Raw genomic sequence first — 18,577 nt, 5'->3', positions numbered from 1 at the left:
TTTCATTGCAAGTACCTGAAAAAGACAGGGGTCCATAGTCTTGCCTCTTGCCAACACCACTTCTTCAGAAACATCTCCTGTATCTGCCTCAGTTTGTGCTATAGAAGCAGTAGGATTTTTCAATCTGAAAGACTTTTCAGTTTAGGTTGTAGCCAATAGGCAAAGAGAGCTTCTCCTAGCACACCCCCCCGCCATCTCTGCCTGCGTACTGCCACCTCTATCCAGATTCTACTGGCTCATGTAGGACTTTGTTGAGAGTGGCAAGAAGCAGCCAGCAAACCTCAACATCCTGAAATTTTCAACCATTTCCCTAGAGCTACAGATGACTTTCCAAGGCACTGTAGGAATCAGTTTATCAACTGCTTTAGTGTGGCGTAACATGCGTTTCCAGCTTTCCAGCCTGCAATAATATGTATTTAGAACACATTTTAAGTTTCGTTACCTGCAGCACTTCCCTTCCAGGTCAAAACTGTTGTTAATTAATAGATAGGCTTTCCTTCTGCAAGACAGCCCCCACCCCAAAGAGTGGCTCAAATAGGCTAGAGGTTAGTTTCTCTTTCATGTGATACTTGGTCATAAATAGTCCAGGGCTGATAGGCCATACACAGTGTTGGGATTTAGGCCCGCTCTAGCTTGCTGCTCTGACATCCCTAGGGCCCTGCCCTTATCTGAATGCTACAGACTGGCTTAATGCCATGACTTCATCCCATCAAGTGAGGAGGGAGAAGGCGAGGCACATTCTCTCTCTCTTTTTTAAAAAAATATTTATTTACTTGGTTGTGCCAGCTTAGTTGAGGCAGGCAGGCTCCTTAGTTGCGGCATGCAAACTCTTAGTTGTGGCATGCATGTGGGATGTAGTTCCCTGACCAGGGATCGAACCTGGGCCCTCTGCATTGGGAGCTCAGAGTCTTAACCACTGTGCCACCAGGGAAGTCCTGAGGCACATTCTTTCTGAAGGGCATGACCTAGAAATGGCACTCATCACCTCTGCTAACATCTCACTGGACACAGCCTAGGCCCTTGGCAGGCCTCGCAGCACTGTGTCTGGGAAATGTGGCTTTTATTCTGAGTAGTCATGTTCTTGGCTAGAGGAGTTCTATTACTATAGAAAGGGAGAATAAATATTGGGGGATGACCAGCAATCTCGGTCTTGGGGTGATCCTCCAAATGAAATAGGGGGATGGATTGCGGGGAGCAAAAAGCAACAGAGGTCTATGTATAGGCTCTCTCCTCTTGTGCCCCAGCCCTTTCCGCCTCCTTTAATCACCATGATCTAATTGTCTGTCTGTGTGTCTGTCATTGCTGTTCCTGAATCTCCCATCACAGGGGCCTTGAGGACTGGCACTTATTAGGGACTCAGTAAAATGTTTGTGGACTAAACTGAGGTGGTAATAGGTATTCCTGGGTAAACTACCTTTCAGCCCTTCCTCCCTCCCTCTTTTCCTTCCTTCATTCGTTCCTTCAGCGAGCATCTATTAGATGCCAGGTCCCAGAGAGTCTTCTCTCTCCAGGAGGTTCTTTTCACTCATGGATCTTATAGCTAGAGGAGTCTCTCACACTCTAGGGATATTTTTGTCTGAAAAACAAGCATATACCTTTCAACTTGGTCAAAGCTCTCTCTTTCTTAGGCAATGACACATTGACACCTTTGAACTTTCAGCATCTCCTTTTCTGAGACTCCTAGAGTTGCTGCCCCAGTGGTCACTGTGCTTTGAGCTAGCTCAGTGTCACTTTCCCTTTAGTCTGGCAACAGCATCTTGCATCTTCACCACCCTCTGTGACACTGGAGGGGCTGTCAGTCATAGCACAATGTCCCCACCCTCCCGGGAGTAGCACACAACACAGGCTGGCCAATCGAAGAGCTCCCCCAGCCTGGTCCAGGATTGTCAAGAAGGGTAAGATTTGATTTGTGGATCCAGAGACATGAGGATGTAGATTTGGGGCTGCCAGCAACCCTTGTTTCCCAAGAGGAGAAAGCCCAGGTAAGAATGACTCTAACCCAGAGGGTATCAGAGGGAAGGAGTGCAAGAGACAGAGCCTTTGAATTTTGCAATGCTTGAAGCTAGATTCAGAAAGTTCTCTTCTTTGCCTAAACATTAGCCCCTTTACCCAGGGTTCAGTTCTGATCAATGATTGGTTAATAGGCAAGTTAATTAACTCAGAGACATATGGGGAGCAATCTGATTCAGAATTTGTCTAGATTGTTATGACTTTCTTCTTATGCTTTTTTTAAAAAAAATTTTATTTATTTTATTTTTAAATTTTTTTAACATCTTTATTGGAGTATAATTGCTTTACAATGGTGTGTTAGTTTCTGCTTTAATAACAAAGTGAATCAGTTATACATATACATATGTTCCCATATCTCTTCCCTCTTGCATCTCCCTCCCTCCCACCATCCCACCCTCCCTCCCTCCCTATCCCACCCCTCTAGGTGGTCACAAAGCACCGAGCTGATCTCTTCTTATGCTTTTTCTTTTCTTTTTTTTTAAAAGAAGATGTTGGGGGTAGAAGTTTATTAATTTATTTATTTTTGGCTGTGTTGGGTCTTCGTTTCTGTGTGAGGGCTTTCTCTAGTTGTGGCAAGCGGGGGCCCCTCTTCATCACGGTGCGCGGGCCTCTCACTATCACGGCCTCTCTTGTTGCGGAGCACAGGCTCCAGACGCACAGGCTCAGTAGTTGTGGCTCACGGGCTCAGTTGCTCCGCAGCATGTGGGATCCTCCCAGACCAGGGCTCGAACCCGTGTCCCCTGCATTGACAGGCAGATTCTCAACCACTGTGCCACCAGGGAAGTTGCCTTTCCCACACTTAACTGGCAGCAGTTTTGATGACTCGCTTTCCAGAGCATTTAACCCAGTTTTCACAGGAACAAAACTTTCTTTTCATATTCATATTCCATGAGTTCATGTGCTGTTTAATTACCTTGCATAATGATAACACATATGGTTGGAATAAGTAAGTTTGGATACAAACTCAGCTGACTCTTGGTAAGCCAGCAACTCAGCTGGGAGAGCAGAGGTGCTCAGCCAGCTAAAGTGTGTCCTCCTGGCTACCAGCATCCAGAAAGCTTTGTTCACCGTCTTTACTGAAGGAATGGAGACCTTGACTCATTCCACAAGTTGGTTAAGTGGAGATGGGTCAAAAGCACCTTTTATTTATTTATTCATTCATTCATTCATTCTTTTTTTAAACATCTTTATTGGAGTATAATTGCTTTACAATGGTGTGTTAGTTTCTGCTTTATAACAAAGTGAATCAGTTATACATATACATATGTCCCCATATCTCTCCCCTCTTGCATCTCCCTCCCTCCTACCCTTCCTATCCCACCCCTCTAGGTGGTCACAAAGCACCTAGCTGATCTCCCTGTGCCATGCGGCTGCTTCCCACTAGCTATTTTACGTTTTGGTAGTGTATATACGTCCATGCCACTCTCTCACTTCGTCACAGCTTACCCTTCCCCCTCCCCATATCCTCAAGTCCATGCTCTAGTAGGTCTGTGTTTTATTCCCGTCCTACCCCTAGTCTCTTCATGACATTTTTTTTCTTAGATTCCATATATATGTGTTAGCATACGGTATTTGTTTTTCTCCTTCTGACTTACTTATCTTTTGGTCACACCACCCGGCATGTGGGATCTTAGTTCCCCGACCAGAGATTGAACCCACACCCCCTGCACTGGAAGTGCAGAGTGTTAACCACTGGACCTCCAAGGAAGTCCCAAAAGCACCTTTTAATTAGCACCCTCTAATTATCTCATAACTGTGAGCCTTAACTAAAACTTGTTTTTCTTTTTTTTTTTTTTTTGCGGTATGCGGGCCTCCCACTGCTGCGGTCTCTCCCGTCGCGGAGCACAGGCTCCGGACGCGCAGGCCCAGCAGCCACGGCTCACGGGCCCAGCCGCTCCGCGGCATGCGGGATCCCCCCGGACCAGGGCACGAACCCGCGTCCCCTGCATCGGCAGGCGGACTCCCAACCACTGCGCCACCAGGGAAGCCCTAAAACTTGTTTTTCTTTGATGAAGATTCTTTCTTTATGATTTCTGGTTCCAAACTTGCATGGCCCCCAATATTTCTTGGTGATCTTCTATGGTATTTCTTTGGCCAGTAGTCTCTTCTACTTTCTGCAACAACTATTTCAAACCTCCTCCTCCCTCCTTGCCCCTCCAACCCTTCCATCTTCCCCTGTCTGTCTCAGCACGTGATCTTGCATTTTATTACACAGAGAAAACAGAACCATCAGACAAGAAAACAGAAATCAACAAACTTCCATTTCCAAACCTAGTGCCCTACCTAGGTATTACCCCATCATTTTTTCTTGCCATTTGGTTACACAGAGAAATCGCCTGACTCCTGTTTACTACGTTCAGGATCCCACTGGGGACCTTATGCCAGCAGTGATTCCCACTCTTTCCTGTTCTTCATCTACTCCCTCTCTATGGGCCCTTCTCCCCACTGTCAAATATACTCAATTTGTTACAATGTGCAGTGATCTGTCTGTGTCTGGCCACCCAGTCTCCATTCCTCCTTCTGGGGAAAATGCCTTGTGTGTGCGGTCCTGGTGGGTCCTGTGTGATGCTCCTAGAGATGGATTCGGCCAGGTATTCCTCTCACCGTCCAAGGACAGAGGGCATGTGGCCTTAGCTCAGTCAAATGAGCTCCTGCTCCCCTGGTTCTTTAAATCTCAAGTTGAGAGGCACACGAAAGACAAACAACTGAAATCCTTCCTTCCAGATAGTGGGGTGGCCCTTGCTGCTGGGATCTGCACTCACCTGGCTCCTGTCCTGAGGAACCAAGGCCAGCTCTCTTGCATTAGCTTCCATCTGGGCTCTCTGCAATCTTCCAAAATGTTCCTTTTTGGCTTAACTTAACCAGTGTTGTTTTCTGTTTCTTGAAATCAAGGAAACCCACTGCATGATGCATCATATTAAAAAGCAAACCAGGACTTCCCTGGTGGTGCAGTGATTAAGAATCTGCCTGCCAATGCAGGGGACACGGGTTCGACCCCTGGTCCGGGAAGATCCCACATGCTGCAGAGCAACTAAGCCCGTGCACCACCACTACTGAGCCTGTGCTCTAGAGCCCGCGAGCCACAACTACTGAGCCCACGTGCCGCAACTACTGAAGCCCACGCGCCTAGAGCCCGTGCTCCGCAACAAGAGAAGCCACTGCAATGAGAAGCCCATACACTGCAATGAAGAGTAGCCCCTGCTCACCACAACTAGAGAATGCCCAGCTCAATGAAGACCCAACACAGCCAAAAAAAAAAAAAAAAAAAAAAAAAAAAAGCGAACCAAACAACAGTACCAACACCAAAAAATCTCTTTCTTGATCCCACATGCCTTTCCAAGTGACACCTTTTTTTCCTTTCCCCTTTATGGCCGTCCTTAAAAGAGTTGCCTGCACAAGCACTGTCTTCCATTTTCCCCCTTGACTCCTCCCTCTGTCCACTCCAGTGGCTCTTGCTCCATTACTTTGTTGAAGGTGCTTGTTCTAAGTGCCCGAGGTCACAGCAATGTCCCAGTTTACCTCTTTCCTTTCTGGCTGCTCCTTCTCAGTCCTTTGCCACCTGGTTACTCACAGGTGAGTCCTAGGTCCTCTCCTCCATGCTCTCCCTGAAGACCTTATCCACTCCTGTGACTTCAGGGACCCCTGTGCCCATGATGCCCAGACCTCCTGGGGAAGCCCAAATCCCAGTCCTGTATGTGCCACTAGCTTCTCCACCTGCTGTCTCACCCATCCCAGCATGCCCCCACTGAACTCCTGAGCCCACCATACCTGCTTATCTTCTGTCAGGGTCTGAGTCTCAGGAAATGGCACTTGGCCCATGAGGTCCTAAGTCAAGTGCCTCCTCTCTCTAACCAGAGCAATCAACAAATTCCACTCCCATTCCCACCCCATGCAGTCCTAGCTTGTATCTCCAGAACAAAGGAGGAGCTTGATAAATATTTGATCAAATGACTGATAGCAGCAAGAAGCCTCTACAGAACATTTAAACAAATTCTCTATTTCCTATAGTCCTGTGAGGTAAGAATAATTATTCTGCAGATGAGGAAATTGATGCCCAGAGAGAGGGATGGTTTAGCTTGGGTGTGAGATCACAGAACCAGTGAATATGCGGGGGTGTTGGGATTGTCATTCCTGTCTGACTCTCCATCCAGGGCTCTCCGCCCGGCAGCCACTGCAGCCAGGAGAGCTCCCATGACCAGCCACAAATGGAAGAAGAGGACCACTGGGACAAGGGGCCAAGACCAGGGTGATGTTCAGACACTCTAATGGCAGGTCTAGTCAGGCTGCATCTGCAGGCATCCAGCATGGCAGACATCTGCTGACACCCACCTCCAAGCAGGGATCCTTGAAACACTTGCAATGAGGTTCTTGGGGGGTTCTCTGATGCTCAGGGACCTGGGAGCCCCAGGTCTGAGTCCCAGATCTGGCACCAACTCTCAGTATATCCCCACATAGCTCATCCCTTCCTGGAACTCTGTTGACTTCCCTAAAAAGGAAATAAGAGTAAGATTCATGAGATGTTGGAGGAGGGGCCCTAATTCCTGGGCAGGGGCAGGAGTGGGTGGTGGTCTCAGCAAACAAATCCCCACCATGTCCCCTTTTGGCCGTATCCCCCTGCCAGGCTGTGTATAGTGAGGAGGCCAGCCATTTGCTAGACCCTGGGAAAGAGACCCCACTGGAAAGGGGTGCTTAGGACAGTCTGAGTCTTCCTGAGCAGAACCCCACCCTCTTCACCAGTGAGTGAGATCCCAACTTGAAGCTGTAACTGGAGGAAGGGTGGGTGGGTGGGCAGAGAAGGTAAAACCAATGCTTCCAGGTCCTAAGTGGCAGGATCTCAGGCTGGGGGGAGTAAACAGTGATGCCTGTCGTTAAAATCTGGGCGGAGAAGCATGAGGGCATGACCCACAGGGTCAAATGCTGTGTGTGACATGGTGGTAGAGTCAGCTCTCTGTATCCATGCGTTCCACACGTGTGGCGTCAATCAGATGGCAAACTTAATACACGATCAGCAGTCAGTTGAATCCAAGGATGTGGAACCTGCAGATGTAGAGGGCCGACTATAGCACTTGACCATCTGAGGATTTTGATATCTGCGGTGGGGCCTGGAACAAATACCCCGCGGATACTGAGGGAATGACTGTTTATCTGTTGCGTACTTTGGTCTATGAGACAAACTGATGAGGGGCAGCTCAGAGCTACAGACAGGGGTACTAAGGCTGGGAGGGGTCTCACGTGCAGAGAACACACCAAGGCATTGGGTGGGGGCAGCTGGCTGTGAGGTCCAAGCCACACCCGCGGCATAGTGCCGCACGCCCCCTCCTCTGGACTAGGTGCCAGGCTAAGGGCTACGGAAAGTGAATGGTGCAGGCTCCTGCCTGGGCTTTCCACTCTCCAGTGGCTGGGGAACTTTCTGCAGGTCCCCTCTTGATGCTAGGTGGAGGCACAGGGCTGGTGGAGACCAAAGAAGTGAGGCTGGGGCCTCAGGTCTTCCCAAACTGGAAGAGCAGTAGAGATGGTATTGCCTCTTCCGCCACTGAACCAGAGGGGTGCAGACCCCTCAGCAAAGGGTTGGGCAAGCAAATCAGTGGTCTCTGAAGCTGGGATCAACAAAGGAGGGTCGACCCCGGGGCTCAATTCTCGGAGCCCAGAGATAGGACAAGATTATCTTACAAGGGGCCCTGGGGGGTGGGGAGGAATCTCGAGGGTCGAAGGGGTCAGAATCAGCCTGGGCTGGTGGACGCCTGTTGGGAGTCTGTGTGTAAGGAGCCTGTGTTTGTCAGAGATTGGGGGATATTGAGCGAACTGAGCTCACAGGCCCCCATCCTAGGAGGGCAGGATCGGGATTTCCCAGGGCCTGGACCAGGTCCTGGCATCGTAGGGCAGGGAGAGAGTGAGACGGGGTGTTTTGGGGCTACAGAGAGCAGCAGGAAGGGGTGCCAGCTTGGGCGGAGTCGGCTCATTCCCACATGGTCAATGCGCAAGCCAGTTGTTGGGGTCCCTGGGAGCGGGCTGGAGATTAGATGCCAGGAGTTGGGTTGGCTTGGGGGCAAAGGTGGAGACAGGGACATGGGCGAGGAAAGGGATGAGGAAAGGTGTGGGAGAATACGGGCTTTGGTGCCAGAACTGGGGAAGCAACTTTGGGCATGGAATCTAGGAGGTTTAGGTTGTGGAGGCCAGGTGGAGGGCTCTGGGGACAAGACCTGGGTCTTGGAGGGCCCGTGGAGGCGGAGTGCAAAGGGCCAGCGTCGGTCTTGGGGTCTGCGAGAGTGAATCTGAGAGGATCGGACTCTGGGGTCCAGGGCTTGGAGAATGAGCGTCCGCAGGGCGGGGACGAAGAGGGACCCGACCGGGTATCCCAGGGGACAGGTCCTAGCGCTGGGGTTCTCGAGGGCAGGATGGGAAGTCCGTGACTTGTGAAGGGCGGGGCCAGGGTGACCAAGAACACGGTGCGGGCCGTGAGAAAGGGGGTCTCCAGAGCGGCTGTAGACCTCTGTGCGGGGCGTGGTGACGAAGGGGAACAAGGACCGAGGCGGCGGAGCTAGGAAGACTTGGGCTGGGGAGCTGGGTCGGGGGCTGGAGGATTGTGGGGAGCCGAGCCTATGAGACTGGGGACGGCGGGGTTGGGTCGGAAAGATGGATGTCTTGGGTGGGGGGTCATTGGACAGGCCTGTAAAACTGGAGATCATGGTGGGGGCGGGGCCGAAAAGACGGGACACTGGGACATGCCGCAAGGAGGGGGTCAGGAAGGAGAACTGGGGGCTCGCGGGGCAGAGTAGGGGAGGGTTCGTGGGGCTGTAGGCTGTGGGGATAGTGCGGGGAGCGAAGGGACCGTGGGGGCGGGGCCGGGGCCGGGGGCGGGGCCGGGACGCCGACGTGGGCGGTGGAGCGCGGGGGCGGGCCCAGGTGAGCAGGGCTGCCGCCCCCTTCGTCCCGTCTCCCCCGGCTCCCCACCCCAGCCCCCAGTCACCCCTCGGCGCCTCCCCGGCTCTGGCTCCGCGGGCCGGGTGGACCGCGGCTGGCGGCGTCTTCGGCCCAGGCCAGGTCCGGCTCGGCTCCATCTTGGGCCGCTGCGCCGGGCACCTGTGGCGGCCACAGGAGCAGCGCTTCCGCCGGCCTGCGCGGCCCTGGGCGGGCGAGAGGGTGAGAGGCCAGCTCCGTTCTCGCCCGTGTTAGGGCGAAGGAGGGTGGGATGGGCGGCGCCTCCCCTTCCTGCGCCCCGGAACCCCACTCCTCACCTCTCCCTGCACTCGGACCCTCCGCATCCCGCCCCCCCCCCCGCCCCCCCCGCCCAGTGCTCAGCGCCCCCCATGGCCGCATCCCTCCTCTCTCTGGTCTCATTGCCTTTCCTATCCTCTCTTCCACGTCTCCTCTGCCCATCCTCCCATTTCTCAATACTCCGCCCAGGACCCTGTCTCGTTCTGCCTCCACCCCTGTTCCTAGGGTCTCTTCCCCTCCCCTTCCTCCCCCCTTTTCCATCCCCACCGCCCATCCCACCCTCCTCCCACTGACCCCAGCCCCAGACCTCCCTTCCCTCTCATTGCTCCTGCCCTCCATCCCTACCCCCTTGGCCCGCAGCCCCAGCTTCCTTCAGTCACTGTCTTTGCTGCTGGGAAGGTCTGTAGCCTAGTTTGGGGGATCGTGTTGAGGACCTTCTCCCTGAGTCCCGGTGGGCTTTGTGTGGGAGGGTCAGGGCAGGGACCCTTGCCCCTAGGGGAGAGTGTGTGGTGTGGTGTGTTCAGGCCTTTGGCTCCACAGCCTGTACGTTTGTTGTGCAGTGTGCAGCTGTGTGGATGCTGTTTCCTGCAGGCTCACACAGCAAACGGGCCTGTATGTCGGCCTCTGGTGTGTCCACGGCTGGGGCGTGGGCCTATGCTAGTTCATGGGTGCCCGTGGCCACGCAGGTAGGGACACACCAGCCACCTGGGCTGCTTTGGGTTTGGGGCAGCTGGGCCTGAAGGCTGACCTTCTCCATCCCAGGTTCCTCCTGGGAAGTATGGGCAAATCCTCCTCAGCGGAGGAAGCTCTGGGGCTGGTGGGGCCTAGGCTTCTCTGTGGTGAGCAGAGCTGGGTCCTGGGGCCTCTGCCTCACTGTTACCCCAGAAGCCTTTCCTGCATAGCTTGTGAGCTGGGCATCTTGTTCTTAAGGCTCTGTGATGGGTAAGTTTTGTCCCTCTAAACACTTCTCAGTAGCTCAGGAATGCTCCCTGCTGCATTCCCCCACTTTGGCCCTAAACAGTCTGGTCCTGTCAGTCCCTCTTTTGCTGCTGGGATGGATCAGACCACCTGCTGGAGGTTGCCACACCCTCACTATGCAATGAAGGATTTGGGTGGTGTGTATCCCTCCCTGGTCCCTGAGGGGTAAGATTCACATCTCAACATATGAGCAGTTTCCCCTCCTGACCACATAGCTTTGCTTTTTCCTGTCTTGGTTTTGCTGGAAGCAGAAGTCATCATCCAAATGCCTGTCCCTTAAAAGAGAAGACCTAAATGGATGCCACAGGTGTGGTCTGCAATGGGGCCTGCTTGCACTGGCCTTGGTAATCCCCCTGGGCTCATCCCCAGAGGCCTTGGGCTCCTCCGCTAGGGCGACACAGCAGGAGTTGGAACCTCTGACCAGGTCAACCTAGCATTCTCTTTGGTTGGGCCACCCTGGAAGTTTTTGCAGAGCTGGAGTTTTTTTACTCAGAATGATATTGGTCGAATGCTGCATGGGAGGCTGGTTGCTCCTCCACTTGCTGACAAGCAGAACTGAGGCAGCAGGAGAGTGCTGCCTTGGCCACAGGGAATCGGCCACATTGCAAATTTGACTGGCATCAAGTGGGGCAGGAGAGAGGACATTAAAGTGTCATCTAAAGAACACTAGGGGTCTTGGATACCTCTGTGCCTGTGCTTTAACTTGTGCTGAAACATCTTCCCAGGGTCTTTTTTTTTTTGCATGAAACCAGAGCCTTTTCCATGATTTTTAAGGCAGATGGACATGCCATTGGGGGCACTTAGAATGCAGACTGCAAACTTGTGTGTGTCTGTATACATGCAGGTATGAGCGTGCGCATGGGTATCCTTCAAAGCTGAGGTTTAAAATAGACTTGGAAACAGCGTGATGATGGACACATTGGGAACATTGTCGGTAACTAGGTCCTAGGATGGGGTGAGGGTAGGAAAGATTAAGAAGCAAGACCAGGCTAACCTATAGGATGTCTCGATGGCTTCCTAAAAGCCATCTTTCTGCTCCCCCCCACCCCCCAGTACTAGTCCTGTGATACCTTGAGCACAAGTCACTCCTGGTGGAAGGAAGAAAGATAAAATTATTAACAATCACTGTTCCAGGCAGTCCATATGCCATCACATTCAGTTTTCACAACAGCCCTGCAGGGTGGGGATTTATTTCCGATTTGCAGATTGGGGAAACTGAGGCTCAAAGTGGTTAGGGGTCCACCTGAGTGCACATATGTAGGAAGGGGAAGAGCTTGGGTTGGAAGCAGACCCCTTGCCCCACCTGCTTGCCCCTGGCTCCAAGGTTCATTTGGTCAGCTCCATTGCTTCCGGAGAGGCCCCTCTTCTTGGTGGTAGGGTGTGTGGGAAACCTCCTTTCCCTGGCATAACTCGAGTAACTTCCCTTGAAGCCCTTTCCTCGTTCGGGCTGGGAAGGCCAGCTAGGGTTCAGCTGTGGGTTCTCTGACATTTCTGAGCTGCTCCAGGTCTCAGTTTTGTCACCTGCCATTTGTGGAGGTGGGCTGAGGAAGGGAACCAACAAAAATATAACCTCCTCCCCCCATCCCCGGTGTCTTTGTGGTCACTGTTCTCTCACTGGGTGATGACCAACCCTGGACACTAGACAGCCATCTGGTGAGGCAGGCACAGCAGGACCCTTGTCACTGACGGCTTCTCACCAGCTCCTGGTGGAGTCTGAGGGTATCCCCAGCCTTGTCCCACCCTTTCCTTAGGGGGGCCAGGGCCTGGCCTGGCTTCTTAAGGACCTATTTGTGAGGAGGGTCCAGGGTAGGTGAGGCTCAGCCAGAAGCTGTGTAGGCTGTCCAGAGAGGGCTTCCTTGGCATACTTGGTCTTGGGGCTCAGTGGTTGTCTGCCTGCCGGGGGCTCTCTGTGACCACAGCCTTCCCACGCAGCAGGTGTTCCTCCTGCCCTCTTGACTCTGGGCAGCCTATGAGGCTGCTAAGAAGCAGGTCGGGTGGGAAGGACATCCAGGCTTTGTTCCTGCTCATTCGCTTGTTCCACTGGTATGTTGTGGTCACCACTGGGAGTGCCAGACACTGCACCGGGTTCTGGGACTCCAGTTGAGCCATGGCAACAGTAAATAAAAAGGAACGACAGTGGAGAGTGATGGTGTCTAGGATGGGGGTCTGCACAGTGCCCAGAGGGAGCATAGAGGACCTCAGACACTCTTGGGTTTAATTCCTGGCTTAACCACTTACCAGCTGTGTGCCCCTGAGCAAGTCACTAAACCTCTCTCATACGTCTCAGATGACACATGTCATGAGGTTGCTAGGATGATTAAATGAGACAGTGCTGGAAAGGAGATGGCACATGCCTGGCAAACAGTGGGTGACTGGGCACTGGAAGCTGTTTTTCTTATTATCATCACTGTGGTTGTTATCGGCTTTGTCGCCCTTCTCTGTTTATGTGTCCATCTTAGATCTGGAGGGCTGGGCCTGGGCCATAGTCCTCTCTTGCCTCCTCATCCTTTTCCTGACTCTTCCAGGGACCAGTCTGGCTTCAGCCCCAAGGAACAGCCAGGACAGGATACTCCTGCCCAGGATGGGACCATGTCTATAGCTGCACAGTCCAGTATGGTCGTCATTAACCATATGTGGCCCTTTAAATGTCAATTACTTAAATTTAAATAAAATAAGATTTCAGTTTCTCAGTCGCACTAGCCACATGTCAAGTGCTCAGTAGCCACATGTGACCAGTGCCTACTGCATTGGATGGCACAGAGCAGCATCTTTCCATCATTGCCGTAAGTTGTGCTGAACTGGGCTTCATGGCGAGCCTGGAGCTCTCAGGCGACAGCTGCCCTAGAAACATCCTCACCGTTGGCTCGAACAGCCACCAGCCGTCTCCTGAGCTCTGGGACAGCAAGAAGTTTGTAATACACAGAAACTGAGTTCCCGAGAGCCCTTCCCACATTCCCTTTCAAGTGGCCTTGCTCACCTGGCCAGGGTGGTTGGTTTCTTGACAGTTCTTATCAGCCCAGGCTGGGAAGGCAGGACTGGGATTGCCCAAACTGCAGCTGTTGCCTGCTATCCCTGCCGTGTTTCTCCAGCTGGTCCTGCCTGGCTGGGTGTCTGAGTAATGTTTCTAATTCACAGCTTTGGTCGGGGCCAGGCTGGCCCAGATGCCCTGACCCCACTCCCTCCCTTTGGGGCCCTGCCCAGCCCCTAGCCTGCTGCCCCCTTGTTGTGCTCTGAACACATGCCTCCTGCTTTCTGCCCCCTGGGCACCATCTCCCTCCTCTCTCTCCAGGCCTGACCTCCGTGGCTGGTCCTCCAGGAAGTTCTGATCCATCATGCAAAGTGAGCTCTCCTGCCTTGGAAATGCCCTCCCTCAGACCCCGTTCTTGGCACTCAGCCCTTTCCCCTATGGGTTTACTCTTGTATTCGCTTGTTCTCTCCATCAGACACACGGCAGACATTCTCTGAGTGCCAGCCACGTGTTAGGACAAACAGTGGGGAACAGGCCACAGGCTTTGACAGCTTCAGGCTGGTGGGAGGCCCACAGTTGGCCAGACTTTTCCATCCAGGCCAGACAGTGCTCAGCCAGAGATGGAGCCAGTCCTGTTGGGGAAAGCTTCCCCGGGAGGAGACACTAAGGTTGAAGGGGCCGGTGCTGACTCTGGGCTGCAGACGGGCCAATGGGCAGGTCTGGAGGAGTCTGTATGGCTAGAGGAAGGGACAGGAATGGCAGGGAGGGAATGGGGCAGGAAGGGTGCGGGTGTCTAATAGGTGGTACAGGTATCCCCTGCTTTTCAAAAGTTCACTTTATGTCACTTCACTTTTATGAGAGACCTACATTAATTAGTACATGTTTTCAATAAAGGGAAGAAATCCAAAGAGGATTTTACAAGAAAAGGTGTTTGCTTCTTTGCTTTACACCATTTTGGTTTACGAACGGTTCCATAGGAATGCTGTACTTTTGGATAGTGGGGGAGGCCTTTACTGGACCCCATTCGGAGGGGGTGCACAGCTGATCTAAACTAGTTCCACGTTGCCCAATTCCAAGAGCCTGGCATGCAGTAGGTGCTCAGGAGATGGCTGCGGGAGGAATGAGCAAATGCCGAGTGAGTCCTGTGCATAGAGGGCTGGTATGGGGGCCTCTTCCTGCCCGTGGAGCCTGTGATGGAAGCCAGGAAAGCCCTTCCCCTTCACAGCAGCCACGACTGACCCCCAGAGATGTGACAGCTCAGCCAGGCTATGCCAGAGAAGATGGGGAGGGGGCATGGGAGAACCCAGGGTGTTTCTCAGTGTGCCCTGTATTCATTTCTTGCCTGTCCCACGAAACTTCTCTGACCCCCCTCCCCGCACCGTGTACCAAGGAGGCTCTAGTCCAGGTGAAAGAGATACTGACAGTTGTGGGAGGAACCCGGCTAGTATTCACCAGTTGAGCTTTACTGGTTATTAAAATACTGCAATACTTCTGTGCTAAGGCCTGTTGTCCCCAGCAGGCTTGGCCTCTCCCCTGGATCTCCTGTTCCCCATAACCCAGCAGTAAAGGGTCAACAGCTGGCCTTCTGGGTGCTCTCTAGAACCTTACCCTAGGGCTCGTTCTGATCGCTCGGTTCCGGTTTTTAGATATTTGAAGTGTCATGGCTGTGTATAATGTGTGGTAACCTTGATTTGAAGTGTCTGCTCTTCTGTCATCGTTTTGCTTGTGGCTTTGACTGGTCAGGCAGGCTGGGACTGAAGCTGTCCCCGCAGTGTGCCTTGCACCCTGTGGGCCCCAGCAGAGTCCAGCGGACGTGCCGCACCCAACTCAACACCGCTCCCTCCCTCTCTCTCTCTTGCAGGCAGCCATGAGATCCAGCCGCCCTGAGCGGGGTGCCCAGGAACCCCTCAGTCCCTGCCCTCAGCCCCTGTCCTGGAGCTCCTCCAGCCTGCTGGGCGAAGGCCGGGGGCAGAGGCCGGAGCTCCACAAGAGCGCCAGCAGCACTGTATGGCAGGCCCAGCCGGGCGAGGCCAGCACAGGTGCCCAGGTCCCGGAGGAGGAAGGGCGCCAGGCTGAGACCGAGGAGCAGGCAGGGGCCTCCAGCCCCCGGCCACAGCCCCGGGCCGGGGACCACTGGCGGAGCAGCACCATGGGCAACGTGTCCACCGTGGGCTGTGGGGACCTGCGCTGCCTGCGGGACCCCAGAGCCACCGCTGTGCAGAGAAGCCACTCGGACCTGGTCTGCAGCACCCAGACCTGGGGCCACAGCAGTGCCCGAAAGGCCAGCCTCAGCTGCTCGGCCCTGGGCAGCTCGCCTGTCCACAGAGCTCAGCTGCAGCCCAGCAGCACTTCTGGCCAGAGTGGCCAAGCCCCCGCAGGCCTGGAAGGGGACCTGGCTCTGGAGGATGAGACTTCAAGCTCAGCCTGGACACGGGAGGAGAGTCAGGTGTGGGTGCTGCCACCTGACCTGGGGGGCACAATGACCCACAGCAGCAGCCTCAAAGCCACTGGGCAGTCGGCCACCACCTCCTGCCATGCTCTGCCCCCAGCAGCCCTACTCTGTGGCATGAGGGAGGTGGGGGCCAGCAGCTGCTGCCATGGCTTGCCTGCCCCAGGGATCCTGGCTTTTCCTAAACTAGTGGCATCAGTGAGTGAATCTGGACTGCAGGCTCAGCATGGGGTGAAATTCCAGTGTAGGTTGCCGTCGGGGCTTCCTGGGCATTCCCACTGCTGTGCATACCCTTGGGGTCCCACCGGGTTCGCTATGGAGGCTGGCGCCAGGACCAAGGATATGTGGACCATGACCTCAGCAAGTGACTTGGCCCCCATCTTGGCATCACCTCCGTCAGCCCAGGATGCTGGTGTGCAAGCGGCCCCCAAGGCAGTCTGCAAAGCTGTGGCCACCAGCCTGCCTCTGGAGGCCCCTGTGGCCCTGCACACATTCCCAGAGCTAACTCTGGGGTCCAGCCTGGAGGAGGTGCCATCTCCTGTGCGGGACGTGCGATGGGATGCTGAGGGCATGACGTGGGAGGTGTATGGAGCTGCAGTGGACCCTGAGGTACTCGGCCTGGCCATCCAGAAGCACCTGGAGATGCAGTTTGAGCAGCTGCAGCGGGCCCCTGCCAGCGAGAACAGCCTGTCTGCGGAGGGCCGGAGGGGGCCACTTCGAGCTGTTATGCAGTCCCTGCAGTGCCCCAGCTGCTGTAGCTGCTCCAGTGCGGCCCCTGAGTAAGGAGCTGCAGTCCCAGGAGCTGCCCTGGGCCCATGGACTCAGCCCCAGGGACAGTAGGGGCCCTGTGCCCTTTGGACCCACTGGCACCCATGCGCGTGTCTCTGTTCTCGGTTGTCTGCAGACCACAGGACTGCAGCCTGGGGGCTTCCTGCCCCCTGCAGCTGGGCCAGTTTTTAAGGGCTTGATTTCCAAGAGCTACGTCTGCACAGCCGGCTCTGAACTCTGGTACAGTTTCAACACTGTGCATAAGGGGGATCCTGACTTTTCTGTCAAAACCCTCGACCTTCTGTTCAGTCTCTCCTCAGAACTCTGCCATGATTTCCCCAGGCCTCTTGATGGTTTTATTTTTACAGCAGTGCTGAGATACAACGGATTCCTGCCATGAGACATGGGGCCCCAAGTGGCAAGGACTGTCTGAGTCTTTAGGGGACGGAACTGACATTGTGGAGGTCTCCCATGTGCCACAGCCTGTACTCATCCCCTTACTTTGTGGAGTCTTTACCTCTTCACTCTGTTTTATAGACGCAACCACAGACATCGGCATGGCTGTAGCTGCCATGCCCTGGGTTGGACAGCTCGAGGTGGTGGGATGAGAGCAGAGCTGAGGCTGGCTGAAGCCTGTAGTGTTTTCCTGCAGCACGTGGCTGGCAGCGCAGGGCGGTTGTGAACAAGAAGAATTTATTGAGCCCATGTTCCGTACCGGGTTCTGTGAATTCCTTGGGAAAGAAGCTGCCCGTGCCCTTGCTGAGCTCACAGTGTGTAGGATGGGGGACTCTGAGCATTACAGAGGACTGCAGGGTACATCTAAGAGCCAGCCTCCCAGTAAGTCATTGTGTCAGGCACTGGCCTCAGGAGGGAGAGAGCAGGTGGCCACCTGTCCCAAAATATGTCGCAGTGCCTGAAATTGTACCATTATCACCTTGCTCCTTTGGCTTAAGGACTTAGTCTCAGCTGGTGCAGTTCTTCAAAGGAGGGAGGGCGGAGGCTTCCCTGGTGGCGCAGTGGTTGAGAGTCCGCCTGCCGATGCAGAGGACATGGGTTCGTGCCCTGGTCTGGGAAGATCCCACATGCCGCGGAGCAGCTGGGCCCGTGAGGCATGGCCGCTCCGGAGCCTGTGCTCCACGACGGGAGAGGCCACAACAGTGAGAGGCCCGTGTACCGCAAAAAAAAAAAAAAAAAAGGAGGGAGGGCAGGAGGGTGGGAAAAGGGAAGGAGCCTGGGGTGGGGTCTCCCACCTAGTGGGAAATGGCGGGAGCTGTGAGCCCATGGGGGTCAGGGCACCATGGGGGTGGGGAGCTCAGGACACTGGCGCTTAGCACAGCCTGACTTCATTGACAAAGAAGCTCTCGAGACCTGCGGAGGGTAAGAGTGAGTTTGTGTCCTTGTCCTAGGGCTTAGTGTTGGGGATTCCAAGCTCCTGGGACAGAATCCACCAGCGCCGCCTTATGAGGGAGCCAAAGGTTAGTGCCCTGCCTAGAGTCACGGAAGGTGGAGTCAGGGCCCACATGCAGCCCTGCCCATGGCCTGGCCCTGTTCCTGGGCCCCCTTCTGCACCCAGGAACCCAGGAACTGACAGCTGGCTTACCTTTCCCCATCCCCAAGGGCCCAGTACTCGAGGTGGACATGACTCATGTGACAATGGGTTAACATTTAATGCAGGAGTGACATTCTAACAGGAACCAGGTGAGAAAGGCATGCTTTAGGTCAGAATGCATCCCAAGGCCCCAACGTGGGACTCTCTTACCCCAAAATGTGCCTTTCCCACTCCCAGCGGAGGCCAGATAAAATGTGGCCCCTGCTTGAAAATGACAGCTAATCAGAGCTGCTTCTGAGGGTAGGGCTGGGCCAGAGGGGTGGGTGTGGTGTGCAGGAGGGGACTTGACCTTACCCCCCTTTTAAAATGTGATCAAGCAGGTTCTTGTGCAGTCATAAGGCTCTTGGCACCGTGCAGCCCGGGCACCTGGGCCTGTCCATCCCGATGCCTGTGGTTCAGGGCAGGCATGTCACGCTCCGGGGAGTGACACGTGGGTACCAGGGTGCCCTCTTCTCTGGCCCTGCATGGGGGCGCCAGGAGCCCCAGCTGTGACGACACTGAGGGAGGGGTGATGAACTGGGGTAGGAAGGCATCTTCACACAGGGCCAGAGCTGAGCAGGGTCTTGATGACATAGCGGGG

The 18,577-nt window shown here is 54.4% G+C and overlaps 1 protein-coding gene across 1 annotated transcript; it reads left to right on the top strand.

The window, feature by feature from the left end:
- The first annotated feature begins 8,881 nt into the window (after positions 1–8,881).
- GPRIN2 (G protein regulated inducer of neurite outgrowth 2) lies at positions 8,882–17,414 on the top strand. The gene is made up of 2 exons (XM_067025210.1): positions 8,882–9,150; positions 15,033–17,414. The coding sequence occupies exon 2, from the start codon at positions 15,039–15,041 to the stop codon at positions 16,401–16,403; it is 1,365 nt and encodes a 454-aa protein (XP_066881311.1). The 5' UTR covers positions 8,882–9,150; positions 15,033–15,038; the 3' UTR covers positions 16,404–17,414.
- Positions 17,415–18,577: the final 1,163 nt, after the last annotated feature.

This window comes from Kogia breviceps, chromosome 2 (genome assembly GCF_026419965.1).
Source record: "Kogia breviceps isolate mKogBre1 chromosome 2, mKogBre1 haplotype 1, whole genome shotgun sequence".
In the NCBI taxonomy this organism is placed as follows: Eukaryota; Metazoa; Chordata; class Mammalia; order Artiodactyla; family Physeteridae; genus Kogia; species Kogia breviceps.
The sequence above is the reverse complement of the archived record's forward strand: the minus strand, read 5'-3'. Positions and strand labels throughout refer to the sequence as shown.

Bases quoted from the DNA above. Each gene is read 5' to 3' on its own strand.
- GPRIN2 (XM_067025210.1), top strand. From the start codon at position 15,039: ATGAGATCCAGCCGCCCTGAGCGGGGTGCCCAGGAACCCCTCAGTCCC.